Source organism: Armigeres subalbatus, chromosome 2, assembly GCF_024139115.2.
Source record: "Armigeres subalbatus isolate Guangzhou_Male chromosome 2, GZ_Asu_2, whole genome shotgun sequence".
NCBI lineage: Eukaryota > Metazoa > Arthropoda > Insecta > Diptera > Culicidae > Armigeres > Armigeres subalbatus.
The window spans coordinates 275,495,467-275,520,881 of NC_085140.1; the positions used below are offsets into that span (position 1 = coordinate 275,495,467).

Genomic DNA, 25,415 nt, shown 5'->3' on the forward strand with positions numbered 1-25,415 from the left:
TCGTTAAGGGACTCTGAACAAAATCTATGAGAAATTCTGAAGCAAACCGTCGATGTATTCCGAAACGAAACGTCGAATGATTCTGAAGCTAATCGTCAGCCGGATTCCTTATCGTCTAGAGATCCCAACGCAGATCATTTGCAAAACGTCGAGAGACTCCGAATTAAATCTTCAAAGGATTACGAAGCAAATCGCCGAAGGATTCTGATTTGTCAAGGAATTCCTAAACCAATCTTAAAACGAATCTGGAGATATTCCGGAGCAAATCATCGAGAGATTCTAAAGCAAATCCTCAATGGATTTTAAAGGGTAGGGTATGATGGGGCAAGATGGGTCGCCTAAGGCGAACCCTGAATATCTCAAAACAGAAACATTTTAATTCAACTTTTCAACATGGATCTATAAACATAGCTCATAATCTGTAAGCCAGGGGTATGAAATAACAAAGAATCCACTTTTTATTCCATTTCGAGTCATTAAAGTAGAAGTCTATTTTTCTATCAATCAAAAAATGGCGGGGTAAGATGGGTCAAACAGCGCAGCAAGATGGGTCACCTTTAAATACTGCAATTAATATTGTTTTTATTCCGAATAGTGAATTACACACAGATAGATAGCTTTATTGCCAATGATTATATCGAATAGAAAATATTGTTTAAGCCTTGGATGAAGAAATGGCTCTACATTGATAATGTTTGCAAATTCTTATGAAAACAAGCCGTCTAAGTATTGCTTTCTTAAAGACAAAAAATAGACATTTTCAATAAACAAATTAACATCATTATGTCAAAAGTAACCTTAAAATGATTAAACCAGCAATGAAAAATATGTTTTGAATACGAACTATGCCCTTCAGTATGTGCTGACCCATCTTGCCCCATTTGTAAGTTCATGTTAGAATGTCTAATTTTCGATCAAATTTATTTATTTCAACGCAGTTAGTATAACATCACCTACATTACTTATAATACGTTTACTATGTTACTAAAAAAGTTTAAATTTTACGTTGCTCGACGACACGTTTTATAGAAATTGTGTTTCGCATAAGAAACAATGCAGAAAAATATTTTACCTTGCCATACTCTACCAAATTAAAATTTCACCATCAAATCGAGTGATAATAAAGTAGAACCAAATTATTCCTCCTCCAAAGTCATAATCTCCACATTAAAATGCACACGATGCTCAAAAACGGCCCTGACCCATCTTACCCCGTGACCCATCTTGCCCCGCCTAACCCTAATTTTCACAGATTCCCAAGGGTATTGCTTAACAATACTGGAAAGAATCCAGTAGGAATTCTTCTGGATTACGATTGGAATACTTCGATAAATCCGAAAAAAATTCTTTAGAGATTGAATTGAGAATTCTTCTCGGATTCTGATGAGAATCCTTCTCGGATGCCGATGGGAATCTTTCTCAGAATTCGGAAACAAGCAAATTTTTCTTCCACTCATTTCATTAAGTATGATAGAGTGAATATGAGAGATAACTCTTTAGTCTTCAATTTTTTTTCGGTAATTCATTGTGCTATACGTTGAAAACTGATATCACTGCTAACTAACTTATCAAATCCTAGGGGGGGCTAATTTTTTTCTAGGAAGGGCTAAGCCCCCCCTAGCCCCCCCTTATTTACGCCAATGCTTTTATGCCAATGAAATGGAAAGTAGGCTCGAACAGGATAAGATAAATCAAAAACAAATCGCCACCACCAAGCAAACGCACACAGTGGACGGATTTCGATTCAGGAGGTGTTGATTTCATTCTTTATATCATCATGTTTTCCGTAGTTTTTAATGTGTAAATGTGGAAAACTTCAACAGTAGGATTCGATTTCCATTTTCTAGGAACTTTTTCATAGACTGAGGTGAAGTGCCGGATATGAGGATTAGGCAGAAATATTCAGGTTGCAAAACGAATCAATGAGTCCAAATTACACCAATCCTTTGAGAATAACTCAGTGTTTGCTGCCGCTCTCAATTCACATCGTTTCATTATGACCCCTCGATTTGTTATTTCGCACTATCTGTGAGATTTTGCTCTGGGGGAGAAACAAGGGGGTCTGTGAGGTCTGAATAGTGTAGTGAGAAGTGAGATTTCAGAAAGGAGAAATGAGAAGTGAGATGTGATAGTAGCGTAGTGGGAAGTGAGTAGTGAGGATGCCAAAACCAAGAAGTTAGAAGTGAAAGACGATAATTGAGAAGTGAGATGTTGAGAAGTGAATGGTGAGATATAAGACATTGCATTGGGAAGAAGGAAAGCAGAAGAAGGAAGAGGAAAGAAGAAAGGAAAAAGAATGGAAAGAAAAAAATTAAGGGAGAAGAAAAAATGAAGAAGGAAGAAGGAAAAAGAAAGAAGGAAGAAGAAATACGGAATAATTAAGAGGTAGAAGCAAGAATGAGGAAGGGAAAAAAAGGAAGCAGGGAGGAGAATGAATATGGATCTTATTTCTCAGATCTTACACCTCGGTCCTCATTTCCCACTTAAAATGTCTCACTTCTCACTTCTCACTATTCACTTCAAAATTCTCACCTCTCACATCTCACTGCGATTTTTCACTTTTCACTTCACATTTCTCACTTTTTACTACTCATTTCTCACTTCGTACTTTTCACTACTCACTTCGCACTTCTCATTTCTTGCTTCTCACTTTTCACTTCTCATCCCTCACCATTCACTAGCACTTCTCACTACTAACTTCGCACTTCACACTTGTCAATTCTTACTTTAAACTTCTCATTTTTCACTTCTCTTTTCTTCACTTCACATATAACTTCTCACTTCTCATTTCTGAATTCACTTCCTCTTTTTCACGTCTCATTTCTTATGAGATGTGAGAAATATATTATTCCTCACTTCTCGCTGTACACTTTAAGAAATTCTCACTAGTTACTTCTCATTACTCACTTATCGCTAAACGCAATCAATTTTTTTCAACTACACCCAGTTTTTTTTTTACACGGTTTGGTTTTGGTCGTTTAAGACCTTCAGCGCCAATGAAGCAATGAGTTAACCCCACGAAAAAAATCACAAAGAATCAAAGAAAATTCAGGGGGTATTTACAAAGCTGTGAAAGTTCAGGTTAACCGAGAAAATAATGAATTCCAACCGTGTAAAAAAAACCTGGGTGTATTCCGCCAAATGACCCGTTCGGCCAAACGGCATTCGACCGAACGAATTGTGGCTCGATATTGTGTATGTATATGGTGCATGTGAACGGCTTCTGTCAACATCGAGTTAGCGAGGTGAAAATGCATTAGAAAATTATTTCGACTTAGAAAATTTCAAGTAAATTACGTTATGAACTTATTCTTAACCCTCTAATGCCTAAGACCGCCTTTAGACGAGGTATTTAGATTATTTTTTGTAATTTTCAATTGATCAGTTCTCGAAAAGTGTTTGAAGTGGATCAATAAAGTAAACTTCAATACATGTTTAAATAAGGTTTTAAGTAAATTTTCAAAGTTCTATACATTTATAAAAGCATATAGAAAATTGAGTAATATTTACTACCTCCGTGTTTTCGCTCGTATACCTTTGAAGAGTGAAATATTTTTAGTTTAGTATTTTTCTGGAGCGATGAGCTCAACAGCACGAGAAGTGGTAGTGCTCAGAGGCGACCCAGAACGGGTTGGTTCGATGTGGAGTGTCAAAGAGTGACAGACGAGAAGAACGTTTGTCAGAAGCCGGATGTTGGTGTCGGGTACCCGATCGAATAGAGATCGGTACAAGGAAGCAAGAGCAGCCGAAAAACGAACCCACCGCAGGAAGAAGAAAAAGTATGAAGAACAATTGATTAGCAAGGCGCAGGAAAAAACGGAGCAGAACGATATGTGGAGGTTTTATGAGTCTGTCAATGGCGTGCGGAGAAAGACAGCGCCATCGACCAACAAGGGAGTTTTCTGACAGATAAAACTGAAGTGGCTGCCAGGTGGAAAAAACTCTTTGAAACTTTGTTGAATAGTGGAAGTGACGGTGCATCGGTGAACAGAATAAATATTAGCGACGATGGACAAGCTGTGGAGTCACCTACACTAGATGAGGTTAAAAAAGCTGTTAAAGAGCTGAAAAACAATAAAGCTACGGGGAAAGACCAGCTCCAGGCTGAACTTCTCAAACATGGCAGTGAACAGCTTTATGAAGTTCTGCACCATAGAGTAGAGTGGGGCAAGAGTACGCACTTAGTTTTCAATCGATCATGTAGCCCTGATGGAACAAGTTTCTGCATATCATATCAATGTCGACGATTCGTATACTTTTCCTGTATGTTACCGAGTGGAAAAGATATTGAAATTATTGTAATTCGTTTTAGTAGAGCCCTTATTACCAGACATGTGAAAAATGCACTCTTACCCAACCGGTGGAGTAAAAGTGCGCATTGGGTAGGGTAAGAGTACGCATTTATCTAATCATGTCCTTTAAGTATATATTAACACAAATAAGAATTATTAACATTTATTGGATGTTCAATGAAAGTATATTAGGGAATGTTTAAAGATTACGTAACTCTTAAAGGGGGAGGGGGTCCAAGAATTGGGATCTTTCATACGAAAAACCATTGTACAAAAAAACTGCAGAGGTATATCAGGTTTCCCGTGGCGTAAACACAGGATTTTTTTTTTAAGAAAGCCCACCAATCACGTAACGTAAAATTTGGATATTTCATCACCCTCCCCCCCCCATCTTACACTTTTTGTTTGAAGCCTCTAAAAATTGTATGGATCGTCATACATCTCGCAACCCCTCCCAGCTAAGCGTTGCGTAATTTATGGATGTTTCTTTTGATTAAATGAAATTATCATTTAGACTACATTGTGTTTTTGGACTATGTTTGGGTGTACGAAAAGTCATAATACAATTTCATGATTTCGCTTCAGTGCTTTGTTCGCTAAGTCCTTTCTAACACCAAATTACTTCAACTTATCCTTAAAACTTGTGATAATTTTCGATTTTTGTCCCTTTTTTCTTTGTTGAGGATCTTTACGCTTTAGAAGTAGTCTTATTTCGGCGGGAGATACGGGTTTGACATCAGAACTTGAACATTCACATGCGTACTCTTGCCCCACCCGTACCTGCGTACTTTTACCCCACAGCCCCAAAATTTATTCAGGTAATGGTTTTGACTTCTTGGAAAACCAACCGGATTGGTGTTCTGCACCATAAAGTACTCTATACAATAGGTTATCGAAATGGTATAATGTTCATCTGATTGAACGTATATATGGTAATGAAATACTAGTTGCGGAAACACAATTATTTTTAGCAAAATGACCAAAAAGTTATCTAACTCAATGTCTCCCTTGTTGTTTATTCAAATCGTTCACAATTACACATGATAAAAGTTGGTCAGAATACCTGTCAAACTGATGCAGTGCTGCTAGTTTATCTTTTTTTATTACTTCAAAAAATCGAAAACGTACTCTTACCCCACGTGCACTCTTGCCCACTCTACTCTGTTATATAGAAAATATGGGAAGACGAGGAATTGCCTGCTAGTTGGTTGGACGGCCTCATTTGCCTTCTCTTTAAGAAAGGGCACAGACTGGAGTGCGCCAATTACCGAGGAATAACCCTCCCTAATTCGGCGTACAAAATTATGTCCCATATTCTGTTCAACAGATTGAGACCGCTTGAAGAGTCCTTCGTCGGCGAATACCAAGCAGGTTTCCATGGGCGCCGATTAACAACGGTTCAAATGTTCACCCTGCGACAAATCCTTGATAAATTCCTGGAGTACAACTTGTAGACACATCATCTGTTTATTGATTTCAAGGCGTAGGATTCAGTGAAACGGAATGAATTATGGCAAATTATGATTGAACATGGTTTTTCGGCGAAACTGATACGGCTGATTCGTATAACGTTGGACGGGTCAAAATCAAGTGTAAGGTTTGCGGATGAAATATCAACGTCATTTGATACCTTAGATGGATTAAAGCAGGGTGATGTACTCTGGAATCTACTGTTCAATATAGCGCTTGATGCGGCACCATTATCACAAGATGGCATATCGCAGACGATATCGATATTATCGGGATTGATCGCCGTGCCGTGGAAGAGGCTTTTGTGCCTTTTAAGAGGGAGACAGCAAGGATTGGACTCAAGATCAATACCAGCAAAACGAAGTACATGGTCGCTGGCAATCAACGTGGGTTCATTAGTGGCGGTGGTAGCGAAATGGTGCTGGATGGTGAAAAATTTTAAGTGGTAGAAGAATTTGTGTATCTCGGAACATTAGTGACGTGCGATAATGATGTTACCCGCGAGGTGAAAAGACGTATTGCAGCTGCAAATTCCTGTTTACATTATGCTAATATCGCGCTAGTGTTGTCGGATAGTGCATTGTCCGCTAGAACTAGCGAATATGTAAACGGACCATTAAGGATAAGCCTTACGAAATCCAAAACTACATGCACTCGAGTTTAAAAGGGCACCTAGTTCACAAGGGAAGCCACGCACAAATGTCATTTTTATTATTCCAACATAAAAATGACAGTAGTGCGAGGCTTCCGTATCAGGTGCCTTTGAAAACGCGAGTGCATTTGAACCGTTTGTTTGAGAAACGTCGTAACCAGCTTAAGTCCCGCAGTCTGTAAACGAAAACAAAATTCGCGCTGCATACTTCTCTGTTTCTTCCGGTGGCTTTATACGGCCATGAAACATGGATGTTAAAGTAGGCTGATCGGAGAGCTTTCCGAGTGTTTGAGCGTAAGGTGCTGCGGACAATACTCGACGGTAAACAGGAGAACGGTATCTGGCGGAGTCGCATGAATCACGAGTTGTACCAGGTGTATAAAGGGCTGGATATTATTAAGCTTATACAACACGGCAGACTATGGTGGGTTGGACACGTTGTTCGTATGCCGGAAGAACGTCAAGCGAAGATAATATTTAGTACAATTAATTGCATATTGTTCGGCACCTCGGCCGTACGAAAACCATTTTTTTGTTAAATATCTTGGCTGTGCATATGCACAGCACATGTTTCGAAATGGATAAATTGATATGAAATTTGCGAAAAAGAATCCTCGTGTCTTGGAGGGACTCGTTGGAGGTTGAGGGTTCTGAAAAATCAAAGTGTGGAATTGATAAAATTGCGAATTAAAAATTGTCAATGCCCAAACCACAGATAACAGATATTGAGGCTGACATCCGATACGTGTGTAAACATCCGCAACTGTTAATTCAAATGTTTTTAAATTGGGATCGCGTTTGGCAATCGATTGAAGATGGCGCAAGGATCATTATAATTGAAAACGCAGCCCGAATGCGGCTGTCAATGGCATTGGCTGCGTTCGAAGATTGTTAATCAGGTGCGTCCGTATGTACTGCCGCAATCAGTTGAGTAGATGGCAGTAGTGGGCCAACGTATATCTATTTAAAAGTTTACACAGGATTTTCAATGAAATTTGTTCTAGCCTAAATATCTGTTATCTGTGCCCAAACCGTGTATAGATCGATTTTAGAAAGCAAAATAGTGATTTGAAACGAAAACAAAAATTTGGGTTGTAGAGGGTTAATAAAAAATCATGAAAATAAATCTTTAAAAAAAATCGAGTAAAGGAGGTATCGATTTACGAAGGGATCACAGTATGCTAGATTCAAGGGACTTTCAATTTCATCGAGTAAGGGAAAATATCGAGTAACAGAACATCGAGTTAGTTAGTTCACATTCGTCGTTTACTAGCTGATGGGTTGGGATTTTGAATCGATGATTCGAGTAAGTGAGTGAGTTTTGCCACAGATAACAGGTATTTAGGCTAGAACAAATTTTATTGAAAATCCTGTGTAAACTTTTAAATTGATATACGTTGGCCTACTACTGCCATCTACTCAACTGATTGCGGCAGTACATACGGACGCACCTGATTAACAACCTTCGAACGCAGCCAATGCCATTGACAGCCGCATTCGGGCTGCGTTTTCAATTACAATGATCCTTGCGCCATCTCCAATCGATTGCCAAACGCGATCCCAATTTAAAAACATTTGAATTAACAGTTGCGGATGTTTACACACGTATCGGATGTCAGCCTTAATATCTGTTATCTGTGGTTTGGGCATTGCTGACAGTGAGAATAGTTTTCTAATCCCAAGTAGGTTATTCATTTGGTGAGCTGTGCATATTTGTTGTTTCTCGGCCAATCACGACTAGCAACTACGAAATGGAAGGTCAATCATACCAATCTAACTATATAAGCTAAGACTTGTCATTTTTCAGCTACATATATCCATTTGAAAAAAGTTAGGCCTTAGGTTTTTTTTTTGGAAAAACTAGGTATGCAAAGTGACTTTTTGCTACACTGTCTACAAGTCCTGAAAATTTCATTGAAATCTGAGAGGGTGATGCCAGTTCCAAATACGATTTTGCGCGAAATGTATCCGATATTGCACACTTTCATGTCCTGTTTTGTCACGGAATAAAATTAGGTGGGATTTGTCTAGCATGCTTCTCATCCTTCGCGTTTTTATAGAGAATGAGAGGGGCAGATATGGGAAACATTGCGTGATATCTTTCATTAAAATTGAGAAATATCAATTCTGTTTTCACCACACTTGATCATGTGTTCGAATTAAATGGGATACATGGTAACTTTCAACTACTCGGCAGATTGAGTGAAATTGTATAGCCCTCTATTTTTTTCCCACGGAAAATTAACTCAATGTCCTTAAGAGAAAAAAAATGGAATACAATTCGACACAATTGCTTCATAAGGGCCAATGTCGCAATGAGCTCGAATGGAGAAAAATGGGTTCGAATTGTTCATGACATGTTTTCAATTATAGTTTGAAAAGTAGATGTTATTTTAAATGTTAATAATTTTCATAAAATACATTCACATCTAGTCGTTGAAGCCACATAAATCTAATATTTCTAACAGTCAGTTTACACTTGCGCCCTTCAGAAATGCGCCATAATGTTTTCGACAACATCCTTTTCGCTCAGATTCCACGCCCGGCTGTCGCCCCGTTGTGTTTTCAAACTACCGTTTAGCCCTTTTGCTCATATGTTTTCGATGCAAGAACAAAGTGTCCTAATGCAAAAACGAAACACAGTTTAGCCATTTTGCTGCCATAGAGAAAACGGATTAATAAAAATCGTTGCATGCCAGCCGCCACTTGAATGATAATGGTATGAAGTCTTCGTTCTTGGATGTCGTCAGGACGATTTGGTGCGCGTCATCGACGATGAGTCAAGTAGCAATGAAGACACTTAAACTTGTCGCTACTGTGGCATTTCGCGCTGCGACGATGGTCGATGACTATTGTCAGTCTTCTGGCGTTCTGTTACTAGGCAGTATCGTTCGCCTTTTAAGGACAAGCCTTACGAAACCCAAAACTGCATGCACTCGAGTTTTCAAGGGCACCTAGTTCACAAGGGAAGCCACGCACAAATGTCATTTTTATTATTCCAACATAAAAATGACAGTTGTGTGAGGCTTCCGTATCAGGCGCCTTTGAAAAAGCGAGTGCATTTGAACCGTTTGTTTGAGAAACTGCATAGTGCATATGTAACATTTTTGACCAAAATGAGATTTTTTTTCGGGGTGTATAATTTTGTTTGTTTGTTTGAGAAACTACAAATGTGCACGCACTCTGAAGAGCAATTATTTTCGACCTATAAGTGTCCCAGGATGTTGAGTTTTGCCAAAACTATTAATCTGTATCGAAGAAATCGAATAATTCGGTGCCAATTTGTCGACAAATTTGTGTGACAAAGCCGTTTATATTGGATTTTTCAGCACAGATCTGAAGAAAACTGCTTTGACAACTGTGTTGAGATAAAATTCAAAACTAGGCTAACGAGGGGTCAAACCGCTAGGCTAAGGAGGGCTCGTGTTTTTCGTTTATCGTTTATAGTAATATATATATAGTATATAGTAATGAAAAAAGCAGTGGGCATGTAATGTAGAGATGGTCGGGTTTCACATTTTGAAAACCCGAACCCGACCCGAACCCGATTTAGAAATTCCTTTCAAACCCGGACCCGACTCGAACCCGGAATGAAAACTCTTATCAAACCCGAACCCGTCCCGTACCCGACAATTTTTGCAGTCTTAAACTCGAGCTGGACCCGAACTATTTTTTGGCGGAATACTCAAACTAGATATTTTATATTTCTTTTTACACCCAAAAGGGTATAGGCCCAAACAACGAACAAGCCTTAAAATTACCAGAAACGAATAAAAAAACCAACAGTGGGTAATGTCTGTGACATAACCGGAAGTGGACGTAGGACTTGGCTTAACCATGCATGTAAAAATACATATTTTGTTCAGCATTATTACACGTTTCGTTACCAATCTAGAGAAAAAAAAATCAAAATGGAAAGCTATCAATCGATTTTTCATCTAATGTTGATTTTATTTGTCATTGATGAAAGTATGTAAAAAGATAATTCTTTGATTTCTAGAGACGGCAATATCATCATCCCTGTCCGGGCTGACAATAGTCATTCTCGTCGTATGAAGAAAGCGAAAAAAATATAGTCTTCGTCATAACATTTCCGGACGCGACACCTATTCGGTTTCTTCATGCCGCATGCCTACCACGAAGATAGTCGTGCAGCCAAAAGTAAAAAGACGATTTCCGTCGTCACTACTTCACATAATCGATTGCACGTCATTATAGACGGAGTAGTTAAAAACATAATGACGTCTAGAATGAAGAAATAGTACGAACTTTGGTAACATAAATGTTTCGATAGCATTTATAACATCTTCATACATTACTTCAAATTCATTTTCACAAAGAAATAATAAAAATCTGCGCAGGGCAGCTGCCGCTTGAAGAATAATGGTATGAAGTCTTCGTTCTTCGCTGTCGTCATGACGATTTGGTTGCACGACGAAAGCTAACGTTGTGCGCGTCATTGACGATGCGTCGAGTAGCAATGAAAACAATAAATCTCGTCGCTACTGCGGTTTTTCTTGCTGCGACGATGACTATTGTCAGGCCCAAGATGAATACACAGCTAGGTGTTTCAATTTGCCCAGTTTATGGACGAGAAGAAGGCGGGGGTGAAAAATTCATTTTCGGTACAAAACATAAACAAACCGGCTGGCTCTTCCATACTAAAATCCAAGATGGCTGAATCGTGAATTTGGCAGATTGGAACACCTAGTGGTGTATTCATCTTGGTCAGGCCTGTCCCTGTCGCTGGATGTTGGTTCTCTACCGACCGCTCAAGATAAAATTTTAGCAGGAACTAAACTCGCGTGAGCCATGATTTTATCATTATATCAGAACTCTAGCCGAAGCTCCGCCCCTTTGATGTATAAGACCATTGAACATCGTTTGCTCACTGCTAGTCGTGGGTAATTAAAGTGACAAAACATTTCAAAATTATTATTTTCTAAATAATAACTAATGAATAAAAGAGTTCACTATCAAAATAATTATATATGGGACATTCGAAGTATTTTCAATGCCATAATTGCCAGAAAAAGATGAACTATAGCATAGGAAATCCGCCGAAGCTCCGCCTTTTCGATGAATAATACCATTGTAAATCAGCTGATGGCTACACCTTTACATTGATCAAAAAAGCGAATGATTCCTTCATTATAGCATTGCAACTTAAGCCGATGTTCCACCTCTTTGATGAATACATCGCAAAACATTTGTTGGTTGTACCTTTACGTTGACCAACCAAGCAAAAATGATTTGTCACATATATAGTATATAGTATAGTATATTAACAACATGGTCCACTTCGAGAATCCCCATATATTGGGCAACAGACAGCACATTCACACCATCTTGGGTTACCAAAGATGACTAACGCCTAAAAATGATTGCCAGAGGTGCGATAATTGCAGATATTACACTAATTTCACTATTTTTGAAAATTTTAATTACATTTTTCAACATTTCATTTTTAAACTAAGATTCCAAAATGGGTTCATGTGATGATTTCTAGCACATTATTTCCACATGTTATGCTGCACATTGAATTATACGTTTAAGCACCCCTCGCAATGTCTCTTCACTACATTGCTTGTCTTTTGTAATACCGCGACGCTACTGCGTTAACTCTTCAAATTTGCTAGAGTGGTAATAGTGGTAATAGAGTATACTTGCTGAAACACAAAATCACGTTAACCAAGAATATTCAAAAGCTTTATACCAACGTTTGAAAGTTACACAAAATTCAGTAGCTATTTACCTATTCACATCAACAAATAAATCAAATTTTAAATTGAAATATTTAGACTCAAAACAGTAACAATTTTTGGAATTCTAATGGAGAAATTTCTAAAATTTTCGTTGAGATCTTAGAATAAGAAACGCATATTCTTTTGTCGTGCGCGAGGAAGACAGAATTTTGTAACAATTCATCGCCGCGAACGCGAATTAATAAAATTGTCACGCAAACGCTCTCTAATTAGTTGATTGTACTACATTTTCAAAATGATTCTATTGCGAAAAACTCTTTAGTAAGTATATTAGTGGTTCTGAAAAGATCCATTCACACTGTTAGATGTAAATTTCCTCTTGAGCGGTTCAACTGGGAGTTTATGATTGTTTAAAACATTATGAATCGATGTCTGCAGGAATACCAAACGCTTAACCGCTGCTGCCATCGGCCGAGAAAACTTGATCAGTAGTGTTGTCGTCGACACTCTATCGTCACACACCGCCGTGCCGCGCTTACTGTTGGCTTCTCCACAATGCCGGGCTGAAAATGCCGATGATGCTGACCTGAGAATGCTGAAATTCTGCCTTGCTCTTAAAAAGGCTAAGGTTTGCGAATGCGTGGCTGAGACGATGATGCAACCGTTCGAAAATTCCGACGATGCGCTGCTGTTATTGCTTTGCCTGTTTCGGTCAGATTGAGAGGAAAAAATCGCGCTGTGCTATTTTATGCCTTCTTAGCACTGCCGCGATTCGCATAAGAGTCCCATGTCGATTTTCGAAGATTTTGATTTCATTTCAGAAATAAGCTTAAAATGAACTTATCTTTTAGAAAAACTTATGAAATAATAGGCTTTGTTCTATAAATTTGAAAAACAAAATCCATTTGTGTTGTCCCATCTTGCTATTTATTTGCATAATAGTCACATTCCAGATTTTGATACACTTTTGCAGAAAAAAATAAATATAATTATGGTCCATTTAATAGTTCCATAGCAATGCATACAGATAAAGAATATTATGCCAAATTTTCAGATAGATTGCTGGTTTTATCAATTTATTAGATTTTTTTGAATTTCTTCATGTTAAACAAGTTTGAAAAATTCAACGGCATTTTTCTCAAGTTGATGAAAACTGCCATGGGACGCTTATGCGAATAGGGGCAGAGCAGACCTAGCGTGAGCTCATTCGTTGCCGTCTGCACCAATCAGAACGTGGTAATGGAATGATGCAAGAATGATGCGGTACCCATATTTATAGGTTTTCGTGAATTCAATGTTTTGCTTTGAAAACAGTTTTAGGCCTATTAAAACAAGTTTTCGGATATTATCAAGCATTAATATGAAAGGCATACTTGAAAACTGTCGATTGAGGGGTTAACTGCAGAAATCTGTTCACTAGGATAAAAGCTATTAACGTTTGAAATCTTTCAACACAGCGTAACGCGGCCGATTTAGAAATTTTGAAATGACACCCGGTATAGTAAAGAGAGACGTAAGTCCTACGTCAAAATATTCAACACTTTATTTCTCAAACTCGTACCCGACCCAGACCCGACATTTTATCATCTCACAAACCCGTACCCGACCCGAGCCCGACTTTGTTCTAATTTTCCAAACCCGACCATTTCTAATGTAATGAACAAATTAGTAACAGCAAATATCAAAGTTCTGGTGAAAAACCAAGGGCCAATTTCTTCGCCTTTGCTTAACTCTTGAACGGTGCTTACCAATACGTAAAAACCTGATTTAAGACTGAAGTGGATGTAAAGAAATTGTATCTCTGTGTATAGTGGCTCCCTGTCCTTATCAGTAAATATGTATGAACGAAATACGACTTGAGGATATAAGAGAATTGCATCATTATATGCTTTGAAATCGTATAGTATAGTAGTAATATTTGACTGAATCTTGAATACTAGTTTATATACCTACATACTTTATGGTACACCCGATTCTGTTATTACACGTATTTTTTTTCTCACGGAATCGGGTGTATCTTGTTCTAGATGTAGATAACCCAGATAATTTCTGGGTGACCCAGAAGAGTATCATTTTATATATTCATAATTCTAGTAATTATTAGAGTAAGACACTAAGAAACTAAATGGCATTATTTTGTTTTTATTTTTTTAGTAACAATTTTTGTCAACTATGTCAGCCAATAATTTTGGGTCATACAAGTTTTAATACAAATTATCGCAAACATTTCGGCTCTTACAATCTTCAGTTAACTTTGAAAGTAAATGCGTTAGACAGCGAATTCAATTTCGGTTTGATTTAGCTAAGATCTGTTTTGATGGAACACATTTCGAGTCCCATGGCATTGTGTATTATTGCGCGGCCGAATCAGATATAGGTTCGTGCAGTTTAAGGGGGAATAAAGGTTGGCAACACCACAACATAAATCCGTAAACGATGAGTATGGTAAAAGTAGAATGAATCTGATCATAAAATATGTACACAATTTTGAAACTTACGCCAAAACCATAGACCATACAACAAAGTGGATTAATCTGCTTTACAACAGATTTGTCATCAGCGTATAAAAAGCATTCATAATTTCATTAAATAATTTGAATGTATATTTCTCGAACATACTTTTGTCACAGAAGCTTCGTCAATTAATCACTATTTAATTCACTATTGATGATGAAATGCTACTTGTCTTGAGGCAAATAGCGTTTCTTGGGCAATCGCAAAAGTGGTTTTGCCATTGCGATGTAAATTATCAAGGTAGAGCACCTATCATCAATTTCTAAATGCTGTTGAACTCATCTACTTGCACAGTCGGTGGGCCAGCGGGAGAATCTTGCGGCACTTGTGTCGTTGTAAGAGCCGGTGTAGTCAGAGTGGGTGTTGACACCAGGGATCCTCGGCAAATTTGCTGTAGCTGAATCAGAATTAGATCATTTGCCGTCTGCAGAACCTGATTATTGACCGTTAAGCACTGTCGATAAGTGGAACGAGCCACATCTAATCGCAATCTGAAGTCTGAGACTAAGGAGTTTAACTGAGCCACGAGTTCAGTTGGAGTTTGTTGCAATTGGGCCAGTTTAAGGTACAACTGATCGGTAATATCCTGAGGGTTCTGGAAAATATTTCGACCCACGAATGCGTCGTACAGGCTGAACTGAACATAGGAAGATTCGTTCACTTGAAGTTGATCGTACACTTGTTGAATCTCTTCGTTCAATCGTGAGTCGACTTCCACGATGCAGTTCGTGAATCCAACACCGGAAACCTGTAGGTTCAAATCGGCACTTCCGCGAAGAAGGGTCAGACAGCCGGCATCCACTTGTAGTGGTTGATTGTTCAATTGGTAAAGTGTGTTCACTTCCATATTGACGGCTGACCGTAGGAAAGTGTCCTTCGCGAGATACACTTCTCTATGAAAATCGTAGATCGCATCTGAACTGTTGTGTTTGGCATCAGCTACTGCAGATATGACGAAAGTTTGTAGATCCCGATACGCTGTGGGAAGGAGCGACATAACATCTACCACATTTAGAGAATCTTCTCTTTGAGTCGATGCCAACTGAAATTTTAAAATTTCTAATTATTTAAACACATTGACCCGAACCAAACAATGCTTACCCCGACTATGGCTGTTAAAATTAGAATAACTTTCATTGTGTCTCTCTGTTGACAGTACAATTTTGCAACTGAACGAATCGATAGGGGAAAACCTCTGGAGTCTTCGAAAGTCTTGAGGTGTTTGCGATACGCCTAATTGATTGATATTGTTTTTATACCTCTAAGCTCTTCGGAATTATAACCTCCATAATATACATTTCTCAAGTATCTTGACTGTCTTATCTGCTAGGGAATGATGGCATGTGGATCGACTACTACTTGGCCGCAACTATAACTTTGTTTACTTTATGACTGGACGCCATCAATTAAATTCATCGCCACATTCGAACGAACGTACATACCCAAATTTGCTCAGTCCAGTACAAATGGTTATAATCGATTATGCAAAACAAAAATTTGCAAGCAAAAGTTGAATTTGTCATGTCCAATGATAATGCAATTATGTACCGATTTATCAATTGCATTGGATTCGAAACTGATAAATAGGTATAAGGTTCAATACAAGTGCGCGTTGGTCAGTGTGTGATCTAATATTGGTAACATCGTTCTTATAATCTTCCGTGATTCCCCATGGTCTGGAAGACAATTCGTATATTCTAGATGAGAGTGAACCCAAGTAACTGTTCTGGTTTTATTACGGTTCTGAAAGCTATGATTTGCTCTACAAGACTTCAATAAAACTAGTATAAAACCCAAATGATCATGCTGAAAAATAAACAAATAAGAACCACATAGCGTCGAAGACGACTGTTTCAAATTTGTTGCATTGGAGTAGTGTAGAGATACGGTTTCGTTGATGCGTTGATCCAAAGATGCGTTAATCAACTACATATTTGTGTGACATTGCAAACGCGAGGCCCTATCACCTCAATTTGGGAGATTTGTGCCATTTTTTGGTATAGTAATTGTTGAAATTATAATAAAATTGCTCAATATATTCAACATATTAATTCTTATCATGTTGTTTGTAATAAGATATCTTATAAGGTACACTGGGGGAAGTAGAAAAAGGGGGTAAGTATAAAAATCGACTCGAAAAATTGGAATTGTACATTAGACCTCTTCATGTTTTCAAAAAGTATCAAAAATTCAACCAGTCAGCCCAGAATCACAATTCTTGTGCTAAAATAAGCCTCCTGTCAAATTTTCAGCTAATTCGGATGAAATTTCGAGGTGGCTCAAGTCGATTTAGTGTTTTTGGGCTATTTTCAATTTTGAAAAAAATCTAACAAGAGATATAAAAGCCAAAAACCATCGCAACAACCTCTATATGGAAGATTTTGATGTGCTTTACAAGTCTTGTGAACATTGCGATTCGTTCCGTTCATGTTTTGACCATGTTAAAGTAATTTTCAAGCTTATAAGTGCATAAAAACACTGTTTTAAATAAAAGTCGTTGTTCTACAAAATTCTTGAATTTATGACAATTGCTAATTTAAAATATTTATTTTCCTCTTTTTTCCCTGGACATTTGAGTAATACAATTTCTAATGTCCGATTTACCGTTAAATTCTTAAAAATCAGAAGCTGAACATTAATCATAAATTTGCACGTTGGGATTTCGTCAAACAAGTTGTTCGAACAAAGAAGCTTTAATTTCACTTGTTACTACGACGCACTAAATGCTAAAAGCATACAGACATATGGTGAAATAAACCAAATTTGGAAGTCGTTTGTTGTAAGCATCAAATATCATATGATTTGATTTATGTTTTGTTCGAATAACTTGTTTAGGAAATCCTAGCGTGCAAATTTATTACAAATGTTCAGCTACTGATTTTTAAGATTTTTAACGGTAAATCAAACGTTAGCAATTATAATACTCAAATGTCCAGGGGAAAAAGAGGAAAATAAATATAATAAATTAGCAATGATTTGTCATAAATTCAAGAATTTTGTAGAACAACGACTTTAAATGGGAAGAGTGTTTTTATGCACTTTAAAGCTTAAAAATCACTTTAACGTGACCAAAACGTGAACGGAACGTATCGCAATGTTCACAAGACTTGTAGAGCACACCAAAATCTTCGATATAGAGGTTGTTGCGATGGTTTTTGGCTTTTATATCTCTTGTTAGATTTTTTTCAAAATTGAAAATAGCCCAAAAACACTAAATCGACTTGAGCCACCTCGAAATTTTATCCGAATTGTAAGCATAAGAATTGTAATTCTGGGTTGACCGGTTGAATTTTTGATACTTTTTGAAAACATGAAGAGGTCTATTGTACATACTTTACAGTTTTTACCACATCATAACATTATGTAAGAATATACTTTGATGCTCTCACTAATACTGTGTTGAAATTTGTATAATACAAACACTAACACGGTTAACGCATGAACTGTAATTTTAGGTTTTGCGAAAAGTTGATTTTTACATTCATAAAATCAATTCTTATTTGCACCACTTGTCCCTCTTTCAAGTGAATTTATATCACAGGTGACCATTATAATAAAATTAAACTAATCCCATTCAATTGGTAGTGGTTTGTACCAAGAAAGGAAATAATTCAAAGATTTTACACTTACTCTAGGTATCAAACACTGCGGGGGAAGTGGATATTGTTCTAATTACGCAATTTTTGTCTTCCCTACAGGGTTTATTTCGATAGCTGTAAATCTTAATATGTTCCTTCTTTGTTATCATTGTGATTCCAGTGGTGATTGGAATAATATAAACTAGAAAATGCCTGATTAATTCACCTATCGGTATTGATGCCTTTCACATGTCTTACATATGAAAAAAAATGTGTAAGAAAGTTAAAAATAACACCGATAGGTAAATATATTCTATAATACGTATTCATTTTTATCCATAACAAGTTTCGCTATTGAATGCCATTTTTTTGCAGGCAAACTGGTTAAGGACAAGTGCTCAAGAATAGCTTATAATGTTGTACGTGCTTTGCGCACACACATACATACAAATACGCACATACAGACATCATCTCAATTCGTTAAACTAAGTTGATTAGTTTATAACACTGTAAGTCCCATTTTTCCTTTAAAAAGTTTATCTTTGGGGCGAGCATATAGATTTCACGTACACTTAGTGTTCGAGAAGGCAAAACCAGCCCTCGTCTAGCTATTACGAGAATTCCTTGAGGACCTATTCCGTTAAGGTAATGCAAATATTCCACAAAAGATACTCAGAGCAATTATCGTATTGATTTTAGTTATATGTAACTACTCATCACTATTGAAGGTCAAGGTAACATGGGTTTTCCACTTATCCCATCCCACTAGGAAAAGTGGAAAAACAACTCCTAATTTTAAAATCTTCTTCTTCTTCTTCTTATTGGCATTACATCCCCACACTGGGACAGAGCCGCCTCGCAGCTTAGTGTTCATTAAGCACTTCCACAGTTATTAACTGCGAGGTTTCTAAGCCAAGTTACCATTTTTGCATTCGTATATCATGAGGCTAACACGATGATACTTTTATGCCCAGGGAAGTCGAGACAATTTACAATTCGAAAATTGCCTAGACCGGCACCGGGAATCGAACCCAGCCACCCTCAGCATGGTTTTGCTTTGTAGCCGCGCGTCTTACCGCACGGCTAAGGAGGGCCCATAAAATCTATTTCCATAAATTTCAAGCGACCAAAATGGTTTGAATTACCGCACAGTTGGTTAAAAATTGACTGTTTTTGATAGCCCATTTTGATTGAACGCATTTAGATCATTTAAACTGGTTTTACACTAATTCAAACAGGCACTATCGATTTTTCCTTTTCCACTTCCTCCAGTGTACTTTAATAAGTATCTTAAGCATGCTAGCTTGAATATAATGTACCATGCTCTGTATATATATTAGGGTGGCTCAAATTAGTATGAATAAAACTTTTTCATTTTTTATTTATGAGCCGAAAACGAAATTTGCTTAAACTCCACTTCAGTGAAATGCTAATATCTTTGCCTAATAATCTTCACGCGGTTTTCAGCATAACATTCTATATTTAATTTTACAATAAATGAATGAGTATCATATTTCTTCATCGCATATTGAGCCTTCCAACTGCAAATCACTGTTTTTCAATGTTTCTGCTTACATTTTTCCAACGAGTTTAGCACCGCCCAAACGTTGATCGATTTGGATGAAATTTGTTCAGGGCATCAGGGCATCAAAAATGACCAATTAAGAGGGCGGCCCATCAAAAAATAATGAAAAAAGTGTTTAATGACTTTTTTTGCTCTATCTTTGCTTGCTGCATCAATCCATAGTAACCGAGAAATAATAATAGATTTAATACTCTGACTCCTCGAAGAGACTCGATCTTCCTGTCAGCAGCAACAGAACAAGAAGTTATATCTCGCGCTTAGTTTCATAGGGGCGTAACTGTATTGATAGATTTCTCCTAATCGATTATATATTTTGTTAATAACTCAATGGTTTCAAAAGCTACAACCGTGATTATTGATTCTGGTGCAAGATATAATCATCCTCTATCACACCAAACCATTCAATCGTCGACAAACTAGTGCAATTCGGTACAACAATAAAAAGAAAACATCGACGAAGAGAAATCGATCCATACAGTTACGCCCCTATGAAATTAAGCGCGAGATATAACTAATAAAAGATTTAAAAAATGGCAAAAGTTGTGGTGTCGACGCAGTTTTAGCCAAGTTTATCAAGCATCATCATTATACTTTCTCTACACTCTTGCGGGATTTATTCAACGATTGTATCTTTTTGGGCACTATTCCTGATTTTTTGAAAACCGCGGGGGTAATTCCCAGTCAAAAAGATGGAAGCAAATCGGACATCAATAATTACCGTCCAACCTGATTTTTCACAGCTTTTTGAATACCACCTGAATTTTCTTTGATTTTTTGTGAATTTTTTCATGGGGTTAACTCATAGTTTCATCAACGCTGAAGGTCGTAATCAACTAAAACCCACCCGTTTAAAAAAAGAACCGGTAAAAGGGGCAGCGAATGATCTACTGAAGAGCTATTTAACAGGGCGAAAACAATATGTTTTAATGAATGGTAACACAGTGAAGAAAAACACGTTTCGGTAGGAGTTCCTCAAGGGAGCAATGTGGGACCTTTGCTATTCCTTATTATTATAATCTTTATTAAAGAGGTTTTTAGCCCAAGGCTAGTTCACCTCCGAGGTTTGCTATTCCTCTTATACATAAACGATATCGCAAACCTAAAATTGAATGGGAAACCTCGCTTGTTTGCTGATGATACTTCGCTTCCATATCAAAACGTCAATCCGGATGCGATAATCCATCAGATGAAGGAGGATCTGTATATTGTACGAGAGTATTTTGCTGAGAACATGTTGTCATTGAACCTTGCAAAAACAAAATATATTCTCTTTCTTTATTTGTTTATTGTCGTCAATCATGTTTGTAGACCGTTTGATACAGATTTAGTCTTATAATATAGTTCTCCGTTACTTAAAATTACTAAACACTTTTATGCGATATGAAAATTATACACACCAAGCATTTACTGAGTACGCAAGTATTGTTTCAATTTAGTCTTAGATGTATTGAAATCAATAGCATTCCAATGTTTATTATAAGCAGCCATCATTTGATTTATGGGTCCGAATTTCGCATAGTTTGTACGATGACTACTACAGGCAAATAAAGTTCGATTTCGCAAAGGTCTTTGTGGGATATAAAAATTTAATTTAGATAATATTGCCTCTGAGTCGACCTTGTTCGAGATAACATCATTAATGAAAGATAGCATCGCATATTCCCGTCGTTCCTTCAATGTTTGTATACTAATTAGCATGCATCGTGCTTTATAAGACGGGAGTGGAAGTTGAGTCCACCCCAACTTGCGTAGTGCATATAATAAAAATTGCTTTTGTACCGACTCAATTCTTGTGTCATTCGTGACTGTGTAAGGTGACCAAACTATGCTATTCAAGTATTGATCTGACATAAGCAATATATAATGTTTTAAAGTGTATGGATCGTGGAAGTTGTAGCCAAACCTTTTTATGAATCCTAACATATTATTAGCTTTGTTTATAATAGTATTATAATGGTCAATGAACGTAAGCTTAGAGTCTATAATTATGCCAAGATCCCTAACTCTATCACATCTTGTTTCCTTTTGGCTACCTAAAGTGATTGTCATATTTGGAATACTTCGTTTTCTGCTTATAGTAATTAAGTTGCATTTCTTTATATTGAGCTGTAACAAACTTTTTATACACCAGTTATGAAATATCTGGATCTCGTGTTTGAATGTGTTCATGTCTTCAGCGTCTTTGATCTCAATAAAAAGTTTCATATCGTCAGCGTAAATCAATACTTTTAGATGTTTTAGAATGAAGGACAAGTCGTTTACAAACAAAATAAACAATAGCGGACCTAAATGAGAGCCTTGCGGGACTCCCAATGTGGTATGAATAGCTACAGATTGCTTTTCTTTGAACCTAACTATTTGATTGCGACTGGTCAGATATGCTTCAAGCCATTTAAGGAGTCCAGGCCGGATTCCCATTTTTGCAGTTTAAAGAGAAGCATTGGTATATCAACTCTATCGAACGCTTTACTAAAATCCGTATATAAAACTTCAACGTGATTTCCTCTGTCCATGGCTTCAAGAGAATAATTCACAAATTCCAGTAAGTTCGTAGCTGTCGACCGACCTTTAAAGAATCCGTGCTGGCTTGTAGTGATCCTATTTTTTATTTGGTTGAATATTTTCTCATTGACAATTGCTTCGAGTAATTTTGGAATGGTGGAGAGAAGAGCGATTCCGCGGTAATTGCGGATGTCGGCCATATTGCCAGACTTGCACCTCGGCACCAGAAAGGAAGTTTTCCACGGTTTAGGGAAATTCTCCAGATTTTAATGACATATTGAAAAGCCAAAGCAAAGGAGCAGTGATCTCAGCTGCCATAGTTTTCAAAAATACGGGGGGAACACCAGCTGGACCGGTTCTCTTTGGGACGGCCAATTGTTTTAACGCGTCCAAGATGTCAAGAACATTAATTTGGTCGACGCTTATATCGTTTGAGAACTCAGGATAGAAATCAAAAAACGCGCGATCACGGTCCTCCTCTGAGTGTTCAGAGTAAATTTCACGGAAATACTCAGCAAACAAATTGCAAATCTCATCAGAATTAGTACCCACTTTGCTGTCTATGTACATTATTGAGGGAAAATTGTCAGTCTTTAGTTTGGTGTTTACATATTGGAAAAATATTTTGGGACAAGATTTAATTTCCGCTTCAGTTTTTGCATTATACTCATCAAATGCTGTGTGCATAGCCGTATTAAGTTGATCGCAAATGTTCAAATAATTTTCCATACTACTTGAATTATTAATTTTATGTGATTTCTATGCGCTTTTTGCTTTCGATTTTTAAGTTCTTTATTTGCCTATTGAACCAAATTGGTTCTTTTGTAGAAAAAAGAGCGTCTACGTCTTTAACTGGAACTTCTTCTTTTATTATTTTGAACAATTTACTGTAGAATAAATTAGCAGCATTTTCGATATTATCTTGATTCCTCAAAGTTGTTTGCCAATCAATAATGTTTAATTTATTTCTAATGTTCTCGTAATTAGCTGCTTGATAACCCAGAACTTCCTCAATTTGATAGTCATTAGGTGGGAAACATCGTGTAAAAACAAAGAGTATTCGATTGCCGTGTGAAACACTTCATTTCTCCATAATGGTGTGAGTGATTCGTTCACACTAAAGTCATCATAAATGTTAGTTAGCAATAGGTCCAAATGACAGTTCTGTTGATTTTTCACATGGTTGACCTGATTAAGTCCCAAGCTTGAAATTTTGTCAAAAATAAAGTGCAGAATTTCACTTTCTCCAACTATTGGAAGCAAAATGTTTTCATTATCAATATCTGGTATGAAATCTACATTGCGTTGGTTGAAATCACCGAAAATGTGAATTTTTGTTTCAGGAGTTTGGCCTCGTTTAAGAGTTCCCGCCCCCCACGACGATCTTATAATCGGTTCAGTAAGGCAGCATCTTTCAAGTACGATCCAAAATTGCAATGGAATGATCATATTTCCGCGTTACAACGCGAAGTGAGCGCTACGTGTGGAGTACTTGGGATAGTTTCTACATGCTTGCCAAAAAAAAACATGCTATCAGTTTATTATGCTTTTGTTCAATCCCAACTTCAATATTTGGTATCCATTTGGGGTGTTGCATCCAGAACCGCCCTGCAAAGGTTGTAATCTACCCAGAATCGTTGTTTGAAACTTCTCTACAAGCGATTCTTTATAGCTTTATTCTACCCTGAGACTATACAGTGAAGCTGATGATGCAGTCTTACCTATTTCTGCCCTACGAGAGAAGGAATGCCTAGTGCAAGTGCATAGCATGTTAACGAATCCGCTCACCCTATGCATAATCAACCTTTGCCACGAACAACAAATCGGTATTCATTGAGAAGTCAGGCTGTTTTATCGATAAACATCCCAAGAACAGAAGCTGGGGAAAAAAATTCACATACTTTGGTGACCACAAGTATAATGGTTTGCCATTCCACATAAGGTCCAAGAGAAACATGCTTCGCTTCAAGAAAAAGGTTTTGTCACTGATTAGAAACAAGATTGTAACCTACATATGCTGAACGTCCCCGTGTTGGTAACAAAAATAGCGAAACCTATCGTTGTCACGACTCCAGATCCAACTAATAGCTCCTGTTCCTTGGTCAGTTGGAATCGCCAGTTTCTCTTCCAGGTAACAGGAATTGGTATATGTCTGGCCGAAGTCAAGATACTGCTCTCTCTTTAAAAATATTCAATGCTTCCAGCGCAACCTACTGTCGATGAACACAATACGATGACGCGGCTGTTCCTTGTTGCTCGGTCACTTTGAATCTTCTGTCGCTAAGCTACCCATCGAACCTAGGGTCATTCATTAACGTTGCCCATGAAGTGACATGAATAGTGTTGAGTTGCGTTTAACATTAGTTAGTAGTAATTTATAGATTATAAGTCATTGAGAGTAGCATAAGAATTTAAATATGTATTGATGAACGCAAGGTCCCTAAAAATCAGTTTTTTGAGCATAACTTTTTTTCTATGTTTCAGGCACTTTTACCACCTTTTAGAAAGTTGTTTGGCTAACAAAAATACACGTTTCTGTAGAACTTTGCGAAGCTCTGTATCTTAAAATTGAAAAGTTTTGTCAGAAATTATGTTTTTTTTTCTAGGTTTGTTTCTGAATTGTATAACTTGTTCCAGCGCAAAATGGCGCACACAACTTTTTAGTACCGTCAACTGGGGGGAAGATGATCATTTTTAAGACAAAACATGCAATAACAATGTGTGTTTACATTTTAAATCGAAACAAATATTTTCAAAACATGTACTGCTATACGTTGCAATAATCAACAACTTTAGTTTTCTGAAATGCGTTCGCATTCATTAAAATAAATTAAATTATCACACATTTTTTGAATAATCTGGTTTGGGGTGAAGTTGATCAAGACAGCTCTACTAAAACCATTATGACCTAGTAGTCAAAATACACTAGGTTATTTGTATGAATGTTGGATTTACTACGTAAAGAAGTCTAAGAAGTCAATATTTGAAACGAAAATAGCGTCATTTATGACTATTTCTCTCTTTCTTCCACAAAATACATTTTCATGATTATAATCGAAAAACTCGGATTTCTACCTATCGGTAACATTACTTGAACGGAGAATATTGTTGACTACC

General features: G+C 37.2%; 2 protein-coding genes across 4 annotated transcripts in view; one reads left to right on the forward strand and one right to left on the reverse strand.

Annotated features, from left to right (window-relative positions):
- Nucleotides 1–25,415, forward strand: part of LOC134216389 (uncharacterized) — a 320,788-nt gene that overhangs the window by 131,605 nt on the left and 163,768 nt on the right. The gene's annotated exons all lie outside the window — the stretch shown is intronic.
- Nucleotides 14,700–15,892, reverse strand: LOC134216382 (uncharacterized). The gene is made up of 2 exons (XM_062695280.1): nt 15,735–15,892; nt 14,700–15,675 (listed from the first exon to the last, which is right to left on the reverse strand). Exons 1-2 carry the CDS (start codon nt 15,768–15,770, stop codon nt 14,896–14,898), a joined length of 816 nt encoding a protein of 271 aa, XP_062551264.1. The 5' UTR covers nt 15,771–15,892; the 3' UTR covers nt 14,700–14,895.

Bases quoted from the DNA above. Each gene is read 5' to 3' on its own strand.
- LOC134216382 (XM_062695280.1), bottom strand. From the start codon at position 15,770: ATGAAAGTTATTCTAATTTTAACAGCCATAGTCGGG. The intron at 15,676-15,734 runs GTAAGCATTGTT...TTAAAATTTCAG, and splicing joins TTTTAACAGCCATAGTCGGG to TTGGCATCGACTCAAAGAGA.